A 19412-nucleotide genomic window follows, 5' to 3' on the forward strand; every position below is an offset into this window, starting at 1 on the left:
TTGTAAAAAAAAACTAAAAAAAACAAACATAAAAAGCTCCCTGAATGCCAAGTTGATGTTTGATGCAAAACAGAATCTTTTAAAATGGAATTACAGAGATACATTAGGCAGCAGGCTGAAATAAAGCAGAATAATCCTCCTCACTTTCAAGCACGTACTCACAATTCTTTATTTAACACAAAGTTAATCATTAGTGAGCTCTTCCAGGTACAGATGCTCAAAAACCTCAAACACAAAACGTTCACTGGGCATTTCTGGGCGGTTTAGAAATGCTGCGTATTAAATGTCTCCAGAATATATTTGCATGAGTCCAAACAGTCGTGGCTCAAAGTGAAAAAACAAAGCAAACACTGACAACAACAAATTAGTGGGATTTTACTATTTCTTTACTTTTCATTCTTCCGGATAATCACAAAAAAGCTGCTTCTTTTTACACTTCAAGATAGAAAAGGGAAAAGTCCAGTGTTGAAAAAGTTAAAAACCAAACACAAAAATACAACCAGAGACACCACTAGAATCTTGAGCATTGGTCTGGATGGAAAACCTAAAAAAAGTTAAAAAAAACAAAAACCAAAAACCAAAAAACCAACATCACACAGGATGGGTGACTGTGTCTGTCTGGTCGTAACATTTCTGCTGAGTCAAGTCTGTGGACTCCTGAATCGCCGTTATTCACACCAGCTTCTTGGCCTCAAAGAAACTCTTCAAGTGCTTCATCTGCCAGATGCCGGTGATGATGAGGATGAGGGTCTGTGCAATGGACCACCATAGGACGCGCTGGTTGGTGCTCTCGCTCGTCATGCGGAAACGCTCCTCACGATACTGTGGAAGGGAAGAGGCACTTTAATCCCTCACGCTCTGCTTGTGTTGGTTTGTTGTGCTTTACGAACCCTCTGGTAGTTCTGCTCCTTCTGAATCTGCTCCACCTGATCCAGCAGCTGACGCACTCGCAGCTGCAGCTCGCTCAGTTTGTCCTTTGCTGCAATCTCAGGGTAGTTGTTGGTGTGTTCTCCTACCTGAATGTCCAGGTGCACTCTCTGGAACACAGAGGGGCATTTAAAGTCACCGCCCACTCTATAAGTTCAACCAGCCAATCAATCAATCAGCAGGTTCATGATGATCCAACAGCTTTTACGTTATGGTGGCACAGCACAGGCCTGTACTACGAAGTGGGCTTGACATATCTGGGATATATTTCCCTGATCTGGATTGACAATCCTTGATAAGTGGTACTTTGACTATAGGTAATTCAGCTTGGGTGTTTCCAATCAGGATCAGTCCGCGTTCACATATAAGGGGAGGAGTTTGCAGCGTCTGACTAATCGCAAACCCTGCCGAGCAACTTATGTAGAAGAGGTGTAGTCAAAATAAAAAAAAAAGAAAGAAGAGGAATTCATCCAAAGCAACACTGTCGCCGCAGAGAAAGGCAGGAAGGAATGTTGGCAGAAAGTAGCTGATCTGTTATGCGTCATTTTGTGAGCTTATACTATATAAATTCATGGGACATTAAAGACGGAAAGCACTCTGATCACTCTCTCACTTTATGACGGCAGAGATGTTTCAGGCAGAGCTTCTTCACGCCCTTCCTTTAGTTTATATTTTCCATGGAGTTATTTTGAGGCTCACCCTCCTGGGTGAGCGCGTTTCGTGTGGAAAGAATAATTCCTCACCGTGACGGCACGAATAGTCCATAGATTCATGTGTCTGCAGTTATGTCAGGTGTGACCATTATTATTAACTTCAACATTTCAGTTGCAACCAAGCAGACTTGGGAACAAGTACGAAAACACATTTTAAGGCGCTCAGTAATAAATCTTTATTCTATGATGTCAAAAAGATGGAATCCATCTCTAAACTCTGAATGCTCCTCTCACAATCTGTGTACTAATCAGGGTCTTCAAAGAATGGGCAGGTCATTTCCCTGGAAATCTGATTGGTCAGGAGGCGGAGCCGATACATTCACTGTGATCTTATCCAGAACATAACCTGATCTTATCCAGAACATAACCTGCTCCGAAGCAGGTTAGCCTTTCACCATAAAGGCCTCTTCATACTCCATAAGAACAAGACGAAAGTTCGGCAGTGCAGGTCCTGTCGAACAAAATGACGTCATTTCCTTCGGCCAGCTCCTTCTGGCCGAACAAATTAGTTTGGGCTGTGCCAACCATCCTGCCGAACTCTGTAGGAGCCGCACTGCTGAAACTTCTGCACTGCCGTGTGCTGTGCATGCGTGTTCTAGTTCGCTCATGACTATCGATAATATTTTAATCATATTTAGCTTGTAACAGCGCTACTGTACGAGCGCCGCAGCTCGTTAAAATGTCGGAGTGTAGGCTGACGTGATGCACCTGAACGCATCACGAACAGCTGTCAGCTCCTGGAGTTAAAACTGGACTAACATCGCGCTCGGACAAAAACTTTTTTATAACTGAAAAAGTTTAGAGAAATGTATTTCTGAAAGCTCTGGAGGCCAGAAATAAACTGCAGTTGAAAAGTTTAAACACCGCTTCACAGACTTGTGCCTGCTGCGAGGGGGCGTGGCCTGCTGTGAGGGGGCGTGGCCTGCGAGTTCGGCAGCTTCTTATCGGAGTATGAACAGTCCTGCCGAAAAAGCTTTTTTTCCCCGCTGCTGGCGGACGTCACTGCCGAATTTTCTTCTTGTTCTTATGGGTTCAAAAGGGAGTATGCAGGGGCCTTTAGTTACTGTGGAGATTCACCTCAGTAAGAAGTGAACCAGCATCGTGGTACAGAAAGGCCTGGCTTGATTGGTGAAGCTACAAGAGAAACTCCTGCTTCACGTAGGCCTCTGAATAGAGCCACTTCTCATTCTGTATATCTGAAAATGTTTGGGTTTGGTCGCTCATGTAAAAGAGATTTGTGTTTATGAATGAAGCAAGTGGTTTTTGTGTTTGTGGATAGTTGTTTTTTTCTCATTGGAAGTTACAGCTCCTGGAGCTGGTGCACTCACCTCACCTAAGAAAAGAGCTCCACCTTAAAAACACTCTGTTTGAACTGTTTACAGAAACTGTTGACATGTGTCTTCATGCTTGTCAGACTGCTTCAGTCATGAGTGAACCTGAAAGACCTGTCTGGTCCAGCTTGATGTGCATTCACTGTGGACAAATTAGCACGCCAATCTCAATACATACTAAATAATAATTATTTCACCTGTATATCAGCCATAACATTATAACCCCACAGTTGGCATCTTTTACTGTGTCGGACAGGGGTCACCAACCTCTTTGAACCTGAGAGCTGCATCATAGGTACTGAGTCCTACAAAGGTCTATCAGTTTGACACACTCCTCTGAAAGAACAACTCTGCTCACTTTATCAACAATGACTTAACGATGTAGGAAACGGATATCAATATTCAACACTTTATTTCTATTCATCTCAGCCAAAACAACAAAATCAACATTTCATAGAAAACAATGTTCACTCGCCCAGGGGTCGGCAGCCACTAACCACTGGGAGCCGTTTGGACCCGTTTCCCACTGAACAGACCCTCGAGGAGCCACAGAACCCTCAGGACATAAAAATGAAGATCAATTTCAATATTGATTTTAACCTCTGTGCTATGTAAAACTACTGGGGAAGAGCGGATCTAGAACAAAAAGAATAAACAAAACTGCGACTTTAAAATTAACTAAAGATATCTGCATCAATGAATGCACCGAGGAAGACTCGAACCTCCGTCTCCCACACAACAGGTAAGGATCAGAACACTGTGGTGGCATCGTAGATGAAAAGGCTTTCTCCAAAGGTTTTATCACCGCACCACTCAGTCCAATCTTTTCCCTTTACAACAAACCCTACATAAGTGAGGAGGGGCAGACCGGCGGCGGCGGCAGCAGCTCCTTTCCAACCCAGAAGCATCTGACTCACCCCGAACAGACCACCACCCTCTCCGTGTTACGAGTCGTACATCCTCCACTGCAATATTCTTTATTTGGGAGCTATATGTGGGAGTTCAGGGTTTTTAGAACCATGAGTGTGAGCCGTGTGGCTTCAGTGTCATTCAGTTGTTGTGTAGATCCTGATTGTTTAACGTTCAGTGAATAATTGCCGCTGTCTGTGGGGGTGAGGTGAAGAAGTGGAGGACCATCATCAGCGTCGTTTCTCCATACATCTTAACTTTACTTATTAGAAACATATTCTTATTTACTTTATTTTTAAATCTATAAAAATACAAGTGTGATTAAAAAAGAATAGCATCAGAATAAAAATACATTTTATTTTAATAGCGCAACTCATTTGTGAGTTGCGCTATTTATAGACCAGGCCTGCAGGCGAGTCCTGTGGTCCTTGGGGGTGACCTGGTGGCCCGGGCACTGCGTTGGTGACATCTGGTGTAGAATATTTTCAGTATCTGCTTCTAAATGTGCCATTTAGAAGCAAAACATGGCGCAAAAGTTTGAGTTTGGTGCTGCTCTGCAGTGATCAGGATGATCTGGCTCGTCTGTGAGAAGTGAAGGTTCTGTTGCGGAATGCGCAGGAGGGACCGACACCATGTGGGAGTGGTCATAATGTTATGGCTGGCACATTTGCTGAACTGCTCTGTGAACACGTGAATTCCCTTCAGCTCAGTAAATGACAACAATACTTTCTGAAGTGAACAAACAGGCTGAGTGTGAGTTTACAGTTAATGCCGGGCTTTGAGAGCCGTCAGATCCTCAGATTAAATCCCAGTGTAGTATTCGGTTCAGAGTGCACAAAGTGTTCATACCAGCTTTCCTCCAGCAAACAGAGCCATTTTGGTGGAGTTGGAATGTAAACAAATCTGATGTTCCCCGGGAGTGTGCGAGGTGAAGGTGAAGCGTCCGTCTGAGCCGTACTGACGAGACAGGATGATCTGAAACAAGACTTCAGATTACGTTTCTCTTCAATCTGAGGGCTTGTTGAAGGGAGTGTCTCCTCTGAGTTTACCTTGGTGTCTGGATCCTTAATCTCCACATGCATTCCGAGACCAGGAGTGGACGGGAGGAAGGAGCTGGTCTGTTTGTCCCACAGCTGAGTGCGGTACTTCCCTGTCACACATCACAACCACAGAGACACAGAGAGACACAGAGAGACAAAGAGAGACAGAGAGACAAAGAGAGATCACAACCACAGAGACACAGAGAGATCACAACCACAGAGACACACAGAGACACAGAGAGACAGAGAGACACACAGAGACAAAGAGAGATCACAACCACAGAGACACAGAGAGATCACAACCACAGAGACACACAGAGACACAGAGAGACAGAGAGACACACAGAGACAAAGAGAGATCACAACCACAGAGAGACAGAGACAGAGAGAGAGGTCACAACCACAGAGACACAGAGAGACAAAGAGAGACAGAGAGAGGTCACAACCACAGGGAGACACAGAGAGACAAAGAGATATCACAACCACAGAGACAGAGAGAGACAGAGAGAGATCATAACAATGGAGACACTGTCTTTGAGGCACTGAGCAGCCAGCCGTCCAGCCGTCATTTGGATCACTTTTCGAAAAAGGTGCCCCAAAACAAAGTGGCCGTGTTCCTCAAAGCATCTAAAATATGTGTACAATGGCCATCACTACTCTTCAGCGTCTAATTTGGTCTATTTCCATCTTCTTTTGCCAAAATATAGCAAATTATTGTCTCAAGTACACAACTGACATCTCCGGTTTTGCATTACGCCCAGTAACGAGCAACGTTATTGGTCAATTGACGTGGTCTATCCCTTTCTCAAGGCGTCTGATTGGTCAGTAATGCTGTCTCTCATTTTGATGCCTTCCAATGCTGGAGCAGAGAGGAATTTTACTGTCCAGAATCGAATCAAGACACGGCTGCGTTGCCGCTCCTCTATAGAGTGATCTGACCAGCACATTGGACTTTCATTCAGGCGAGTCCCTTTGGAGGGATTTCATTTCCAAGATGCTGTGGAATTATATCTGCAGAATCCAGACATTTTTCATTTCCAAAATGTTGACTTGAATGTTGTTTGGATATCTGTATATCATTCATTTTTTTTATTGAAGAATAAAATGTCTCCTCTTACTAGTTTTTAGATCTTATTTGTTCTCTACAGGCCTCCTATAGAAACTTGTCCAGTCTACAGCCTCTCAGTTTAGGCTGTGATAGAAGCAATGTGAAACTCCAGGGGGAATAAACAAGTACATGTAGTGAAGTTTGGAGTGAGGTGAGTCAGGTACAGGTACAGGTACAGGTGGAAACCATCACCAATGAAAAGAAGCCATTACCTTAAAAGAAACAAAGACAACATTTAAACAAAGCAGGAGAGGATATAGGAAGCATCAGCAAAATGCCAGGCAGAGATGGAAATGTATTACTGTTAAGAAGCAAAATCTACATGTCACAATGTAGTATTCAGTCATCCAGAAAGCATTACAATGCACCATTTAAGGTCTATTTTTTCAAAATATTCTCAGGGGAGGCCCCTCAGACCCCCCGGCGCTGGTTGCACCCCTAATATGTTTTGGACACCCAGATTTTCTGGATTGACACCTGAAACACCACTTTTTGTCTAAAACCATTGTCCGAGGGGACTAATCAGAGGCCTCATTGATAAAACTTTGTGTAGGACTCCTACAAACTATTTACTGGGTCTGACACTGTGGTCAGCAGCACCGGAGCGCCACAGGGGACTGTCCTTTCTCCGGTCCTGTTCACCCTTTACACATCAGACTTCAAATACAACTCGGAGTCCTGCCACGTGCAGAAGTTCACCGATGACACTGCGATTGTGGGGTAGTAGTGGACGGGAGGGGGGGGGACAGGAAAGTGATTGAGGACTTTGTCACATGGAGTGACTCCAACCACCTGACCCTCAACACCACCAAGACCAAAGAAATGGTGGTGGACTTCAGGAGATCGAAATGGCGACTGGTGCCTGTCACCATCAAGGGGGACGAACACCTGGGAGTTTAGTTGGAGGACAGACTGGACTGGACTGGACTGCAAACACAGATGCCCTTTGCAGGAGAGCACAGAGCTGGATGTACTTCCTCAGAAGGCTGGCATCCTTCAACATCTGTAAAACGCTTCTGCAGATGTTTGATGGCTTTGTAGTGGCGAGCTCCTCTTCTACGCTGCCGTGTGCTGGGGGGGGGGGGGGGGCATTAAGAAGAGGGACGCCACATGTCTGGACAAAATAGTGATGAAGGCAGGATCTGTGGTGGACACAGGACTGGACAGTCTTACATCTGTGTCTGAACGACGGGCGCTGGACAGGCTCCTGTCAATCATGGACAACCCACTGCATCCACTGTCCAGCACCATTTCCAGGACAACCCACTGCATCCACTGTCCAGCACCATTTCCAGGACAACCCACTGCATCCACTGTCCAGCACCACCTCCAGGCAAAGGAGCAGCTTCAATGACGGGTCGCTGTCACTGTCCTGCTCCACTGACTGAGGAAATCTTTCCTCCCTCATGCCTGGAGGATGTTTAACTCCTCCGAAGGAGGTACAAGTTCAGAAACTGTGGACAAGGGTACTAGAGGGGACCCTGGTACCCTTGGGTACCAGACCCTATTGTATGTAAAGCTTTTATTTTCTTTATTCCTGTGCAAACCAATTGTTTTGTTGCTGCTGAAACTGTGAATTTCCCCATGAGGATGAATAAAGTATCTACAGTATCTATCTATCTATCTATCTAATCCATCTATCATCGTACGTGCACCACAAAGCTGAAAATGGCGTGCGCCCAAATAGATTTGGATCAATAAAACCATGCATACGCACATCTGCACGCACTTTCCTTTTATAGATCCCAGTCCACCAGGAAGGTTGCGCAGCTCATATCCCTCCTCAACCACCCACTTTCTACCATAAATGGTCAATGCAAAGTGCCTCGTCAATATTTTTGCATCTCAATCAGCTGATCGATGGCATCTGATGCTAAATTCTGACAGAAAAGAGGAGGAAAAGGAATTATACGGAAATAGTTATGGAGGAGGTGGAGGTGAGGAAAATGATCTCATTTGGTGTCACAGTAGTGGAATCACTAATAAAAGAAAAATAAGTGATTGGCAGAAAGATCAGTGTCTGCAGAGGTGGAGAAGAAGTGTTTGATCTGAAGATGGAGGTCAGAGGAGAGTGACCTCAATCTTTCTGCTTTGCTTATTTTCTTTGTGTTTACTCTGACAGACTGACTGTTACACACTTTGTCACAATTGATAATCAATTAGTTCTATCCACCACTCTATCATTTGAAGATGAAAGTTTGACATATGAACATGGTGCTGCTGATTCAGCAGTAACGGCTCACTGAGGAAACGTCTAGAACACTGCAGCTAGAACACTGCAGCTAGAACACTGCAGCTCGCCTGTTTATGATCACGTGGATCAATAAGTCTGAAGATATTAAACGTATGAGATGAATCTGGCTTTAATTCACCACTTCATCATCAGCGCCGCCAGTTTGTGTGAAAGTAACTTTTTTCTCACCGATGGTGCATTAGTGTAGCTCGCCTCTCTCACCATGCAGTGTGTATTGCATTAGTGTAGCTCGCCTCTCTCACCATGCAGTGTGTATTACATTAGTGTAGCTGGCCTCTCTCACCATGCAGTGTGTATTACATTAGTGTAGCTGGCCCCTCTCTCACCATGCAGTGTGTATTACATTAGTGTAGCTGGCCTCTCTCACCATGCAGTGTGTATTGCATTAGTGTAGCGCGCCCCTCTCTCACCATGCAGTGTGTATTGCATTAGTGTAGCTTGCCCCTCTCTCACCATGCAGTGTGTATTGCACTCACTCTACTTTGGCATTCAGTGGTGACACTCCACCAGAAATAAAGTCTTGCCCCACCAAGTATTTACATTTAGAAACGCCACTGGATATCTGGTCTGAAGATTTTATATTGAGGTTGTTTGTGGATACTCTTTAGCCAAGAGCTAACTAGCCTAGCCACCATGGGCTAAATGGGCGGGACTTCCTCTTTCGGTCCATACCAATCAATGAGCCGTGTTTGTTTCAGGCGACAGCACCCCCAAACCAGCAGGTGGTGTAAATGTGTCACATTTTCCAGGCGGTTTGATCTAGTCTATAAAGATAATGTGAACGCCACCGAACCAAATGAAGGGGTGAATATTCCCGGCTCCCCTCCCTCCCAAGTGAACAGAGTACCGGACTATCCCAACGTGAAAGGCCCCTATGTTTTAGGGGGCGGTAACCTGAGCCTTTTAAAGGAAATAGTCTGAATCTTGGGGGGGGGGTCAAAATATAATCAGGGGAGTTACACCAGTCTTTGAGGCAAGTGATCTAAGCACTTGAGGGGAGTAATTTGAGTCTTTGAAAGAAGTAATCTGAGTTTTTGAAAGAAGTAATCTGAGTTGTTGGAATTAGTAATCTGAGTTTTTGAAAAAAGTCCTTTGAGCCTTTGGAATTAGTAATCAAACTTTTTTAGGGCAGTAACCTGGGTATTTTGAGGCGAGTAATCTGAGCTGTTGGGTGAGAAATCTGAGCCTTTGGAGTGAGTAATCTAAGACTTTAAGGGGACTAACCTAAATATTTTGAGGTGCGTAATCTGAGCCTTTGGTAAATGGGTTTTACTTGTAAAATGCTTTCCCACTGCTTGAGCAGTCCCCAAAGCTCTCTACTTTGTTAATCCCATTCACACATATTTGCACACCAGTGGAAGTGGCCACCATGCAAGGCAAATTGGGGTGAGTAATCAGAGTAATTGGGGTGAGTAATCTGAGCCTTTATGATGAGTAACGTATTTTAAAATTTGATAAACTATATTTATAAATATAATATTTTATAAACACAAAGGCAGCAGGTAGGACGAGTTTCTCTCCCTCGCCGTTTGGGTGAGTAATCCGAGTTTATGATTGGAGTAATCTGAGTCTAGTGAGTAATGTGAGCCTTTGGAAAAAGTAACGAGTCTCTGACGGGAGTAATCTGAGTCTTTGAGGGGAGTAATCTGAGTCATTGAGGACATTAATCCGAGTATTTCAGGGGGTAATCTGAGTCTTTGAGGGGAGTAATCTGAGTCTATGAGAACAGCAATCCGAGTATTTCAGGGGGTAATCTGAGTCTATGAGAACAGCAATCCGAGTATTTCAGGGGGTAATCTGAGTCTTTGAGGACAGTAATCTGAGTATCTGGAGCCAGTGCTCGTGCTGTCGCGGTCTCCGGAGCAGCTGGGAGCTCACTGCTCGTCAGCCGCTGGAAGAAGCTAGCTGTGCTCACCGATCACCATCGTCTCATCCGGGATCTCCTCGATGAAGCACTTCTTCTCCGTCTCCCCGATGTGGAAATACAGAGCGCCGTTCGGATAGATCCATGTCAGGAAGAGAAGCACTCCGGCGGCAGGGACTGAGGGCATTGTGGAGCCTCCGACTGGCGTTCACATCAGCAGAGGAGGCGGTGGAGGAGGAGGTGCTGATAGGGGTGCCGGTAGAGGAGGCGGTGGACGCTGCTGCCGCTGACGCGCTCTGTCCGTTGCGGAACCCGGAAGGGGATTTCCTGAAAATTGGGTATAAGACGCCCTGAGCATGGGCTCACAGGCTGACGTTCATGCTCACTACTGAGGAGAGTTCGGCTACACAAAAGTCTTTAAAAAACATTTGGTTGACACTCTATTTGAAAATAGAATAATGACATTATTCTCACAATTTTCATTTAGTTTAAGATTTTTGAGAAATAAAGTAGGAGTGAACGTGTGGTTTATGCCTGCCAGACTGAACTCACGGAAGGAAGAGCTCAGGCATTTCCTGAGCTAACAACAGCCGCCTCGGCTCTGATACTGAAGCTTATCCCTCTCTAACAAACTCACTGTTTGGACTCGAATTACGGAAAGGAGCAGCGTGTCTTTGTGAGGAGTCCACGCTTCATTCACGTAGAGGACTGTTCCTGTCAAGCAGCGAGAGACCGGTGGTTTCTCTGACTTGTAGCTTTGTAGCCCAGCCGCTAGCAGTTAGCAGTTAGCATTAGCCTCCCGTGAGGCTGGATAAACACGGTCAGTGGGGAGAGTGACAGGCAGCTGCCCGGAAAGGACGGCGGCAGAAATAAAGACACAAAGACAGCAGGTAGGACGAGCTTCTCTCTCTAACGGCAGGTGTTTCAATGTGTGCTGAAGAAGTGGGGGGAATACGGGGTGTTTGTGTGATCTGGGGGTGAAATGAGGGCTGCGGCTGCGATACGGGTCTTTGCTGACCCGCAGCCTCTGTGGTCAGGTCCTGTGGTCAGGTCCTGAGGTCAGGTCCTGAGGTCAGGTCCTGTGGTCAGGCCCTGTGTGGAACCTGGGTTCATACACCTGAACTGCGACCTGGACCTAAAGTGAAAGTGAATCCTCAGCTCGCCTCCGAGGCTCAGGACCATCTCTGATGCTCCACCGTTGGTTTGTAACGACGGTACATCAGTGTAACGTGTGCTTGAGAGCTTCACTGTATTAAGGCTGACTGAGCATTCTAACACACCAACATGCAGGGTTACTGCCTCCTCACAGTTTGAAGCATACATTCACCAATGTATGATCAGAAACCACCTCTGAAGTAGGCCAAGTTCTCTGGAAAAGCCACAAGAAAGAGGTTTATTTGAGGCTGACAGGGCTGTCTTCTGCAGTGCCCCTGTGCTCACCCAACCAAACTTCACACAGATATTCAGATAGGAAGTTGATGCCAGTGCGCTCGTGACAGGAGCAGTGCTTCTGCAGGAGGATGAACATGGCATTGATCATCTGGTCTGTTACTTTTTATTAAAGAAACGCCAGCTTCACTACAGCACTGTTGGGGGGGGAGCATTGGCCATGGCGTTTGACGTTGACTTGGGTCCAGTTCAGTGCCAGCCAGTCTTCTCTGATCACAACCCTCTTGCGTTCCTAACTCAAATGCAGAATCGCAACCAACGCCTCATGCGCTGCTCCCTGTTGCTGAAAGATGTCAATATTGTCATTTGGTACGTAAAGGGTCTTGATAATGTCATGGCTGATGCTCTGTCGAGGTCTTGAGTCAAACATTTATTTTTAGGGGTAAATGTTTGATTTTCAGGTGGGGGGGGGGGGTGTGTTATGACCCAGGTCATAATTGTTTTGTGTAGATCTGCTATCTCCTCCTCAGGTTTCCTCTCTCCTCCTAAGGCCACATTTACACGTACCCGGGTATGACAGGACTTTCTTTTTTATTCCAGGATTCTGATTGGCTATCATGGCTTCATGCTTCTCGTTAAACTGCCCCCTACAGGTCTGGCTGCTTATAGCAGCTGTGAACCAGGTGGATATGGTGGTCCGTGTCAATGAAGATTTGTTTGTGAATAATTATAATCACCAGCTGCTAGAAGCCCGTGACTCCCTTCAACATTTCCTCCAGTAAGGCCAGTGTTTAGTGTGTTTGTGATATTTTATGGGTGATTACCAACTAGTTATAGTGTAAGTAGATTTGAGGTACCTGTGTTAATCAAGAGACAGTAGAGTAGTTAAGTTTTCTTTTTTATTGACCACTGTATTTCAAGCATGCGAGCAGTTCTCGTAGGAGTGAGAAATTTGGCACTGCCAGGTTTTTTCTGTCCTGTGTTCGAGAAGGACTTGAGTGAAGAAATGACCTCTTGTTTCTTTTTCTTTTCTCTTGAGAGGTAGCTTCAGGGTCCGAGACTGAATTTATGTTTGTTGTTTTGGGCACTGCTCATCTCTGAAAATAATATAAATTGCTCTTTTTGTTATTTAAAACCTGTGCTGCTGGCCTTCTTGGGTGTGGGAGGAGTGGGGGGCCCACATTGTGTTGTGTCCAGGGGCTCTTAGACCTGGGACATACAGTTGCAAGAAAAAGTATGTGAACCCTTTGTCATTACTTGGATTTCTGCATAAATTGGTCATAAAATGTGTTGTGATCTTCATCAAAGTCACAACAATAGACAAACACATTTGGTTGAGGTTATTGCTGCCAAAAGAGGGTCAACCAGTTATTAAATCCAAAGGTTCACATACTTTTTCCACCCTGCACTGTGAATGTTTACATGTTGTGTTCAATAAAAAGATGAAAACCTATAATTCTTTCGGCGATATTAGTTTAAGCACACTGTGTCTGTCCATTGTTGTGACTTCGATGAATATCAGATCACATTTTATGACCAATTCATGCAGAAATCCAAGTAATCCCAAAGGGTTCACATACTTATTCTTGCAACTGTAACAGCTCAGAAAACGAAACTGAGGCAACACTTCACACGGCCACAAAAACAGGACCAGAGAAGCCTGGGATTGTTATGGTGGCATACCATACTACCAGTTCCCACTCAATGCATTTTTAAATGTTTGTTTGCTTATTTGAAAGATTTCAGTCTGAGTTATTGGAATGAACAGGTAGTTTCTGTCTGGGTAGTTGAATGTCTCAGAGGAGGTTACAGCTCTTTGAACTTCAGCTTCTAAACACAGAATTGTTCAGAGAAATATGAATAAGAATGAAAGATTGTAAAAAATATCGAAAGTTCTGAGGAGTTTCCATTTCTGCTGCCACATTCAGTTTCTGAAGCAGTTTGAACTCTTTTAGGGGCTGTCCACACGAGAACAGAGATTCACGTAAACAAGCTGTGTTTGGCCTATCATCCATACGAGGCGGCGTTTAAGAAGCATGAAAACTGGGTTTTTTGAACACGGGTCCCAGAGTGGGGAAATTCTAAAACCCAGCCGTGTGCCGTTCACACTCCGAGGTGTAGACCAAGGATACGGCAAAGACAATCATCTGTGGAAAAAAGATGATGTAATCGCCCCCCACCGCCGTCCGCAATGTCATCAAAGAACCACAACAGTCATGGACTACAAGCTCTTGTCGAGCTGCAGAAGCTATTGACGCTTGCAGCAGGAGGAGCAGGGCCATAGACCTATATAGTCCACGGGCCAGAGGCCAATATGGAACCATCTGGGTGGGCGAAGGCAACCATATATTTTCTGAAAGCTAACAGTCTCAGGTGTCTGAAAATGCATTAGAACCTTTTCAACGTGGTAGTTTTTAGAAATTACAGTTCGGCAAAGATCAGAAATTGTGAAAAAATATGGCAAACTGTGAAAATGTAAAATTGCAAAAGCTCAGCATACAAAAGTAATATACATTAGCAATATATGCCTACTTATGGGTTATTTGATATGGGGAATTCATTAAAGGTCATGGTCCATGTCAAATAACGTGCACAATTATGGATCTGACTTTATTTAACATGCTCTAGATACCACCACATATATTTTATAGCTTCAAAAGTAATGTAAAGCAAGGCTATGGGCTTTCAGGAAATGTGTAATATGCGGTAATATGTGAAATATTTCCGATCTTTGCCGAGTTGTAATTCCTAAAAACTACCAAGTTGAAAAGGTTATCATGCATTTTCAGACACCTGAGACTGTTTTCAGCTTTCAGAAGATACATGGTCGCCTTCGCCCACCCAGATGGTTCCACTTTGTCAAAAATTGGCCTCTGGTCCATGGACTAATAGTACTCAGAGTTGTATGTGGTTTATGAGCAGGGGTCTACTTCTAAATTTCAATGTGCTCTTTCTCTTCTCCTGCATTTTTGGTTTGTTTGGTGAGTCACAGCGCCCCTAAAGGCCTGGCATATGTACTACATGCCCTGAAAGCTCATATTGAGCTGTGTTCAATAGAATTTCTTTTGAGAACCCCGGCGAGAAAAAAGTGTGTTTTGGCTCATGTGGATGTGGCCTTAGACATTTTGTCAGTCTTTAAATGAAACATCTGTCTCCTTCAACTGAGGGAGTAATTTTTAATGACTGGCGTGTAATTAAAATGTTTATTCAAAGGTGAGTTTCTACTGCAGAGGGGTTGAAGAGCCACATGTGGCTTTCGGTCTGCAGGTTATAACATACTCTATGTGCAACACTTCAGATTTTATCTATGTATATTGCACTGTCCCTGATAAATAAAAAAATAGAACCTAATTTTAAATGTTTGTCCAATGTTAGAGACAACCTGAAACTCATACCTTTTTTTTCACCATCTTCACAAAAACCTTTATTTTGTCCATCTTGTAGCCTGACAGAGTTTGTTCTGTTCATTTATTGAGGAGATATTTTAACACGGAGAGATGATTCAGCCCGTTTTGCTGTGTGTTTCTGCAGGGATGGTGCAGCCGCAGCCTGATGGCCCCATGCCGTGGGGAGAGGACATGTCAGGAGATGACAGTGGTTGGGCCCTCAGAGTGCCGCCGGAGCTGGCTTCCAATGAGGTGGTGACGAAACTGCTGGGAGACAACCAGCAGCTTCGAGGTAGGAGTGCACCAATGTCTTTTAAACCAGCGGTCTCAATGTCCCGGCCTGTGGTTCTCTTCCAGTCTACTCCTTGACAACACGCACACGCACACGCTTGAAAAAATCCAAAACAATTCTACAAAAAAGACAGACTCTGCAAAAGAAGCAGTGAAAGATGAATTTGTGATTCTTCTCTGAATGAAGAAGCAGATTTCACCATAAAAGCAAAGCCAAACTTTTCAGGACCGGCATGGGTCACACTGTTCTGTGACCCCATCTGATTTGAGACGTTTGTGTTCCTGCAGATGCTTTACGGCGCAGTAATCTGGCCCTGCGTCAGCGCTGCGAGGAGATGGAGGGATGGCAGCGAAGGACACGAGAGGAGCGAGAGTTTCTTAGCTGTCGCTTTCAGGAGGCCAGGGCGCTGGTGGAGAGGCTGGCGCAGGAGAATCACTCTTTACAAGGCCTGGTGAATGTGCCGGTCTCCTCCTCCACCTCCTCTTTCAATCACTGCTGCAGCTCGAGCCAGACCGAAGACCCGCAGGCACGGCCAGCAAGGAATGGCCCGCTGGATGGGTCAAAGGTCAGTCCTCTGAACATCCATCCATCCATCCATCCATCCATCCATCCATCCATCAAGTTGAGTAGAGCCGATCAAAAAATAAAACAAAACAAAAGAAAAGGCTCAGGCGGGAGTTGAACCCAAGCCTCTTGCATCAAAGTCGAAAACACTACCATTTGACTACCATTGATGATCATGATTCCGTCTAGGCTTTAGTCACTATGTCACTCAGTTTAATCTTGTCAATAAAACCTTCGGCCCAATTCAAGTTTGAGAGGGAAGAGTGGCAGCTCCTTTCCATTCTTCTGTTATGAGTGCATGTAACTCTTTAAGAAATGTAACCGGTGGAAGTGGAGAGCGAGAGAGACAGTGTTGCATGGGCAGGTGAGAGGCAGTGCAGAGAGGAATGCAGTTGCGATACCACACAACAAACACTGGTAGAGAAGAAACGCATGGTCAAGCTGAGCATGGTCAAGTATGAAGCTGAACTCAGGACATTTCAGTGCAGAGTGGGAAAGTGTTCTTTTTCTTTGTTGAACATATTGGAACATTTCAAAGTATTGTGGCAGAATGTAGTTCTGTTTCAATGGCACACTTTATGTCAGATATTCTTCCTCTTCCACACAGCTCGCCACAATACTTTGAAATGTTCCAATATGTTCAACAAAGAAAAAGAACACTTTCAAAGTATTGTGGCGAGCTGTGTGGAAGAGGAAGAATATCTGACATAAAGTGTGCCATTGAAACAGAACTACATTCTGAATTATTTACTTTTTCTTTTCAAATATAACAAAACAATATAAACACAGAACTTTTACATCAAATTCTCAATAACACCCAACAGTTACTGGACCATCCGTAAGCTTACTAAGCATATTTGTAAACATATTGACGACAAAAAGGAAAATAAAAAATAACAGGTACATAGTCACTTGGGTTATGTTTCAATATTGGCAGCTGCCATGTTTTCTACAAAAGAGATAAATGGTTGCCAGGTAATATAGAATTTTCTGGTGGACCCCCTAATGATATATCTAATGTTTTCTAAATGACTATGACACATGACTTCTCTTATCCATTGGCCACATGTTGGAGGCCGGGCATCCTTCCATTTAAGTAGAATAAGTCTCCTGGCTAGCAGGGTGCAAAAGGCCATCATATTTCTAAAGTGCCCAGGGTGAGGCCTGGCCCCCGGGGCCACACCAAACACTGAGATCATTGGAGGAGGATCTACTGTTGTTCCACATATTATAGAGAACGTCTCAAAAATAGACTGTACATCTTTGGGCATAGCCAGAACATGTGTAGTAATGTGGCTGAAGCTTGTTTGCAACGGTCACATGTAGGATCAATCTCTTTATTAATCCTAGTCAGTCTTTCTTTGGTCCAGTGGAGACGGTGGACTATTTTAAATTGAACCACAGCATGTCTAAGGCATATTGAGGAGGAGGAAATTCTTTGTATTATTTGTTGCCACTTTGCTTCTAGAATGTTTTCATTTAAATCTTTTTCCCATCTGCGTTGGAGAGAGTCCAGATTATCCACATTAGATGTATTTATTATTGGTTTTGTTTTGGCATTACATTTGAAAATGGTTTCTAGTAGAGTTTCAGGTGGACGTAATGGAAATTGAGCAAAGTTAGAGGACACAAAATCTCTGGTTTGTAGGAACCTGAAGAAATGGGACTTGGGGAGGTTACATTTCTGTGATGTTGAAAAGAGGCAAACCTGTTCTCAATGTAGAGGTTAGATATTGCTCTTAATCCTCTTCTTGACCAAATAATATCAATAATATCAAATATCTCATTCATCATTGATGGGGTAAACAAATGGTTTCTTAATATTGGTGCTGAACATGAAACGCCAATGAGGTCAAAAGACTGCCGAAACTGATACCAGATTTTGAGCGAATGAATAACAACTTGATGTGAGGTAAAGGATGAGATAGGCTCATTTAGTGGTAACTTGGAACATAATAAAGCTACTGAGGAAGTAGAACCAGTGGAAGTTCTCTCAGCACCGCCCATTCAGGGTCATTGACATCAATGCCATCATTTTTCACCCAATATAACAATGCTCTTATATTGGCAGCCCAGCAGCAGTACATAAAATTTTGAAGTGCCATACCTCCAGTTGACCAAGAATCAACATGAATATATTACAGAGGCCCCCTCTGTAATATATTCATGTTGATTCTTGGTGGTTTTTTAATGCCATATGAAGGATGATATCTGGCTGTTTAAGTTGTGGAAGAAAGACTTTGTCAGGAAGATGGGTAGACACTGAAATAAATAAAGAAACTTAGGGAGTACATTCATCTTAATTGTGTTGATCCTGCCCCCGAGGGAGAGAGGTGGAGGGTCCCACCGTTCGAAGTCTTGCTTCACATTTAATAGCAGAGGTTGGTAGTTGGCCTTAAACAGATCTTTGTAGTCTGAAGTAACCCATATGCTTAAATATCTGAACTTTTGGGGGCTTATTTTAAAGGGGACTGACACAAAATGCTGTTCCTCCACTTTAGTAATGGGCATAAATTCACTTTTATGGAGGTTTATTTTGTAGCCTGATATTTTTCCAAATTTTGAGAGTAAAGCTAATAGTTTAGGAAAGCTTGATAGAGGGTTTGTGATAAACAATAACATGTCATCTGCATAAAGTGAGACTTTTTGCTCTGAACCTGCCCGATGTATACCCTTGATAGAAGTGCTCTGTCTCAGAGCTAATGCAAGTGGCTCAAGTGCAATAATGAATACTAGTGGTGACAGAGGGCATCCCCGCCTTGTACCTCGTTTGAGCTCAAAGTAGGTGGACAGATTGTTATTCGTGCGCACTTGGTAGAGTATATAGAATTTTAACCCAGGATACGAATTTTGGGCCAAAATTTTAAATTTCCAAAGTCTTGAAAAGGTAGTCCCACTCCACCCGGTCGAACACCTTTTCACCGTCAAGCGCGAGAATTACCTCAATATCATCGGGATCGCGCAGAGTGGGACCATAGAGAATGTTAAATAATCTCCTAATTTTCTAAAAAGGGAATCGGTTCTTTGTGAACCCCGTTTGATCGGGTGCAATAATAGAAGGAATAATCTTTTCAAGGCGACATGCCAGAATTATGGCAAAGATTTTTGTGTCAGTGTTCAACAACGAAATAGGGCCATATGAACTGCACTCCAGGGGATTTTTTCCTGTTTAAGTAGCAAAGAAATAACTGCTTGTCGCATGGTTGGTGGAAGGGACTTGTTAACAAAACATAATTCAAATACCAATAGCAGTAACGGAGAGATCTGATTTGAGAATTGCTCAAAAAACTCATTTGGGAAGCCATCTGGCCCTGGGGCTTTACCACTTTGCATAGCACTAATTGCTGAGTCTACTGAATTAGAAAAAGGGTTTTCAGTCATGGAGATAGATAGTACTGGGTCTACACGGGGCAGATTCAGGGATGTAAAGAAGTCATTCAAAGCAAAGGGGCTGGCAGACGGGTCTGAAATATATAATGATTGATAAAAACTTTTAAAACCTGAATACATTTTCTTTATTGTCAGTGTGTTTTAGACCATTTTCATCATTAATTGCAGGGATGGTTTGGTTAGCAGTTCTTTGGCGTAGCTGATGTGCAAGCGATCGTCCAGCCTTTTCCCCATGTTCGTAGTGT

The 19412-nt window shown here is 44.0% G+C and overlaps 2 protein-coding genes across 5 annotated transcripts in view; one reads left to right on the plus strand and one right to left on the minus strand.

The window, feature by feature from the left end:
- Positions 1 to 364: 364 nt before the first annotated feature.
- tmed4 (transmembrane p24 trafficking protein 4) lies at positions 365 to 10460 on the minus strand. Its single transcript, XM_080470220.1, has 5 exons — positions 10198 to 10460; positions 4930 to 5030; positions 4730 to 4855; positions 891 to 1037; positions 365 to 822 (listed from the first exon to the last, which is right to left on the minus strand). Exons 1-5 carry the CDS (start codon positions 10331 to 10333, stop codon positions 673 to 675), a joined length of 660 nt encoding a protein of 219 aa, XP_080326346.1. The 5' UTR covers positions 10334 to 10460; the 3' UTR covers positions 365 to 672.
- A 22-nt stretch (positions 10461 to 10482) lies between these two features.
- ikbkg (inhibitor of nuclear factor kappa B kinase regulatory subunit gamma) overlaps positions 10483 to 19412 on the plus strand; it is a 39137-nt gene continuing 30207 nt past the window's right edge. For all 4 annotated transcript variants that reach the window (XM_080468938.1, XM_080468939.1, XM_080468940.1 and 1 more), the window contains exons 1-3: positions 10483 to 11036; positions 15067 to 15213; positions 15501 to 15778. In XM_080468938.1, the coding sequence (XP_080325064.1) occupies positions 15069 to 15213; positions 15501 to 15778 (423 nt within the window). In that variant the 5' untranslated portion in view covers positions 10483 to 11036; positions 15067 to 15068. The remainder of the gene's footprint in view (positions 11037 to 15066; positions 15214 to 15500; positions 15779 to 19412) is intronic.

This window comes from Lipophrys pholis, assembly GCF_963383615.2.
Source record: "Lipophrys pholis genome assembly, chromosome: 8".
NCBI lineage: Eukaryota > Metazoa > Chordata > Actinopteri > Blenniiformes > Blenniidae > Lipophrys > Lipophrys pholis.

Bases quoted from the DNA above. Each gene is read 5' to 3' on its own strand.
- tmed4 (XM_080470220.1), bottom strand. From the start codon at position 10,333: ATGCCCTCAGTCCCTGCCGCCGGAGTGCTTCTCTTCCTGACATGGATC. The intron at 5,031-10,197 runs GTGAGCACAGCT...GATGTGTGACAG, and splicing joins GGATGAGACGATGGTGATCG to GGAAGTACCGCACTCAGCTG. The intron at 823-890 runs GTTCGTAAAGCA...TCCCTTCCACAG, and splicing joins AGGAGCAGAACTACCAGAGG to TATCGTGAGGAGCGTTTCCG.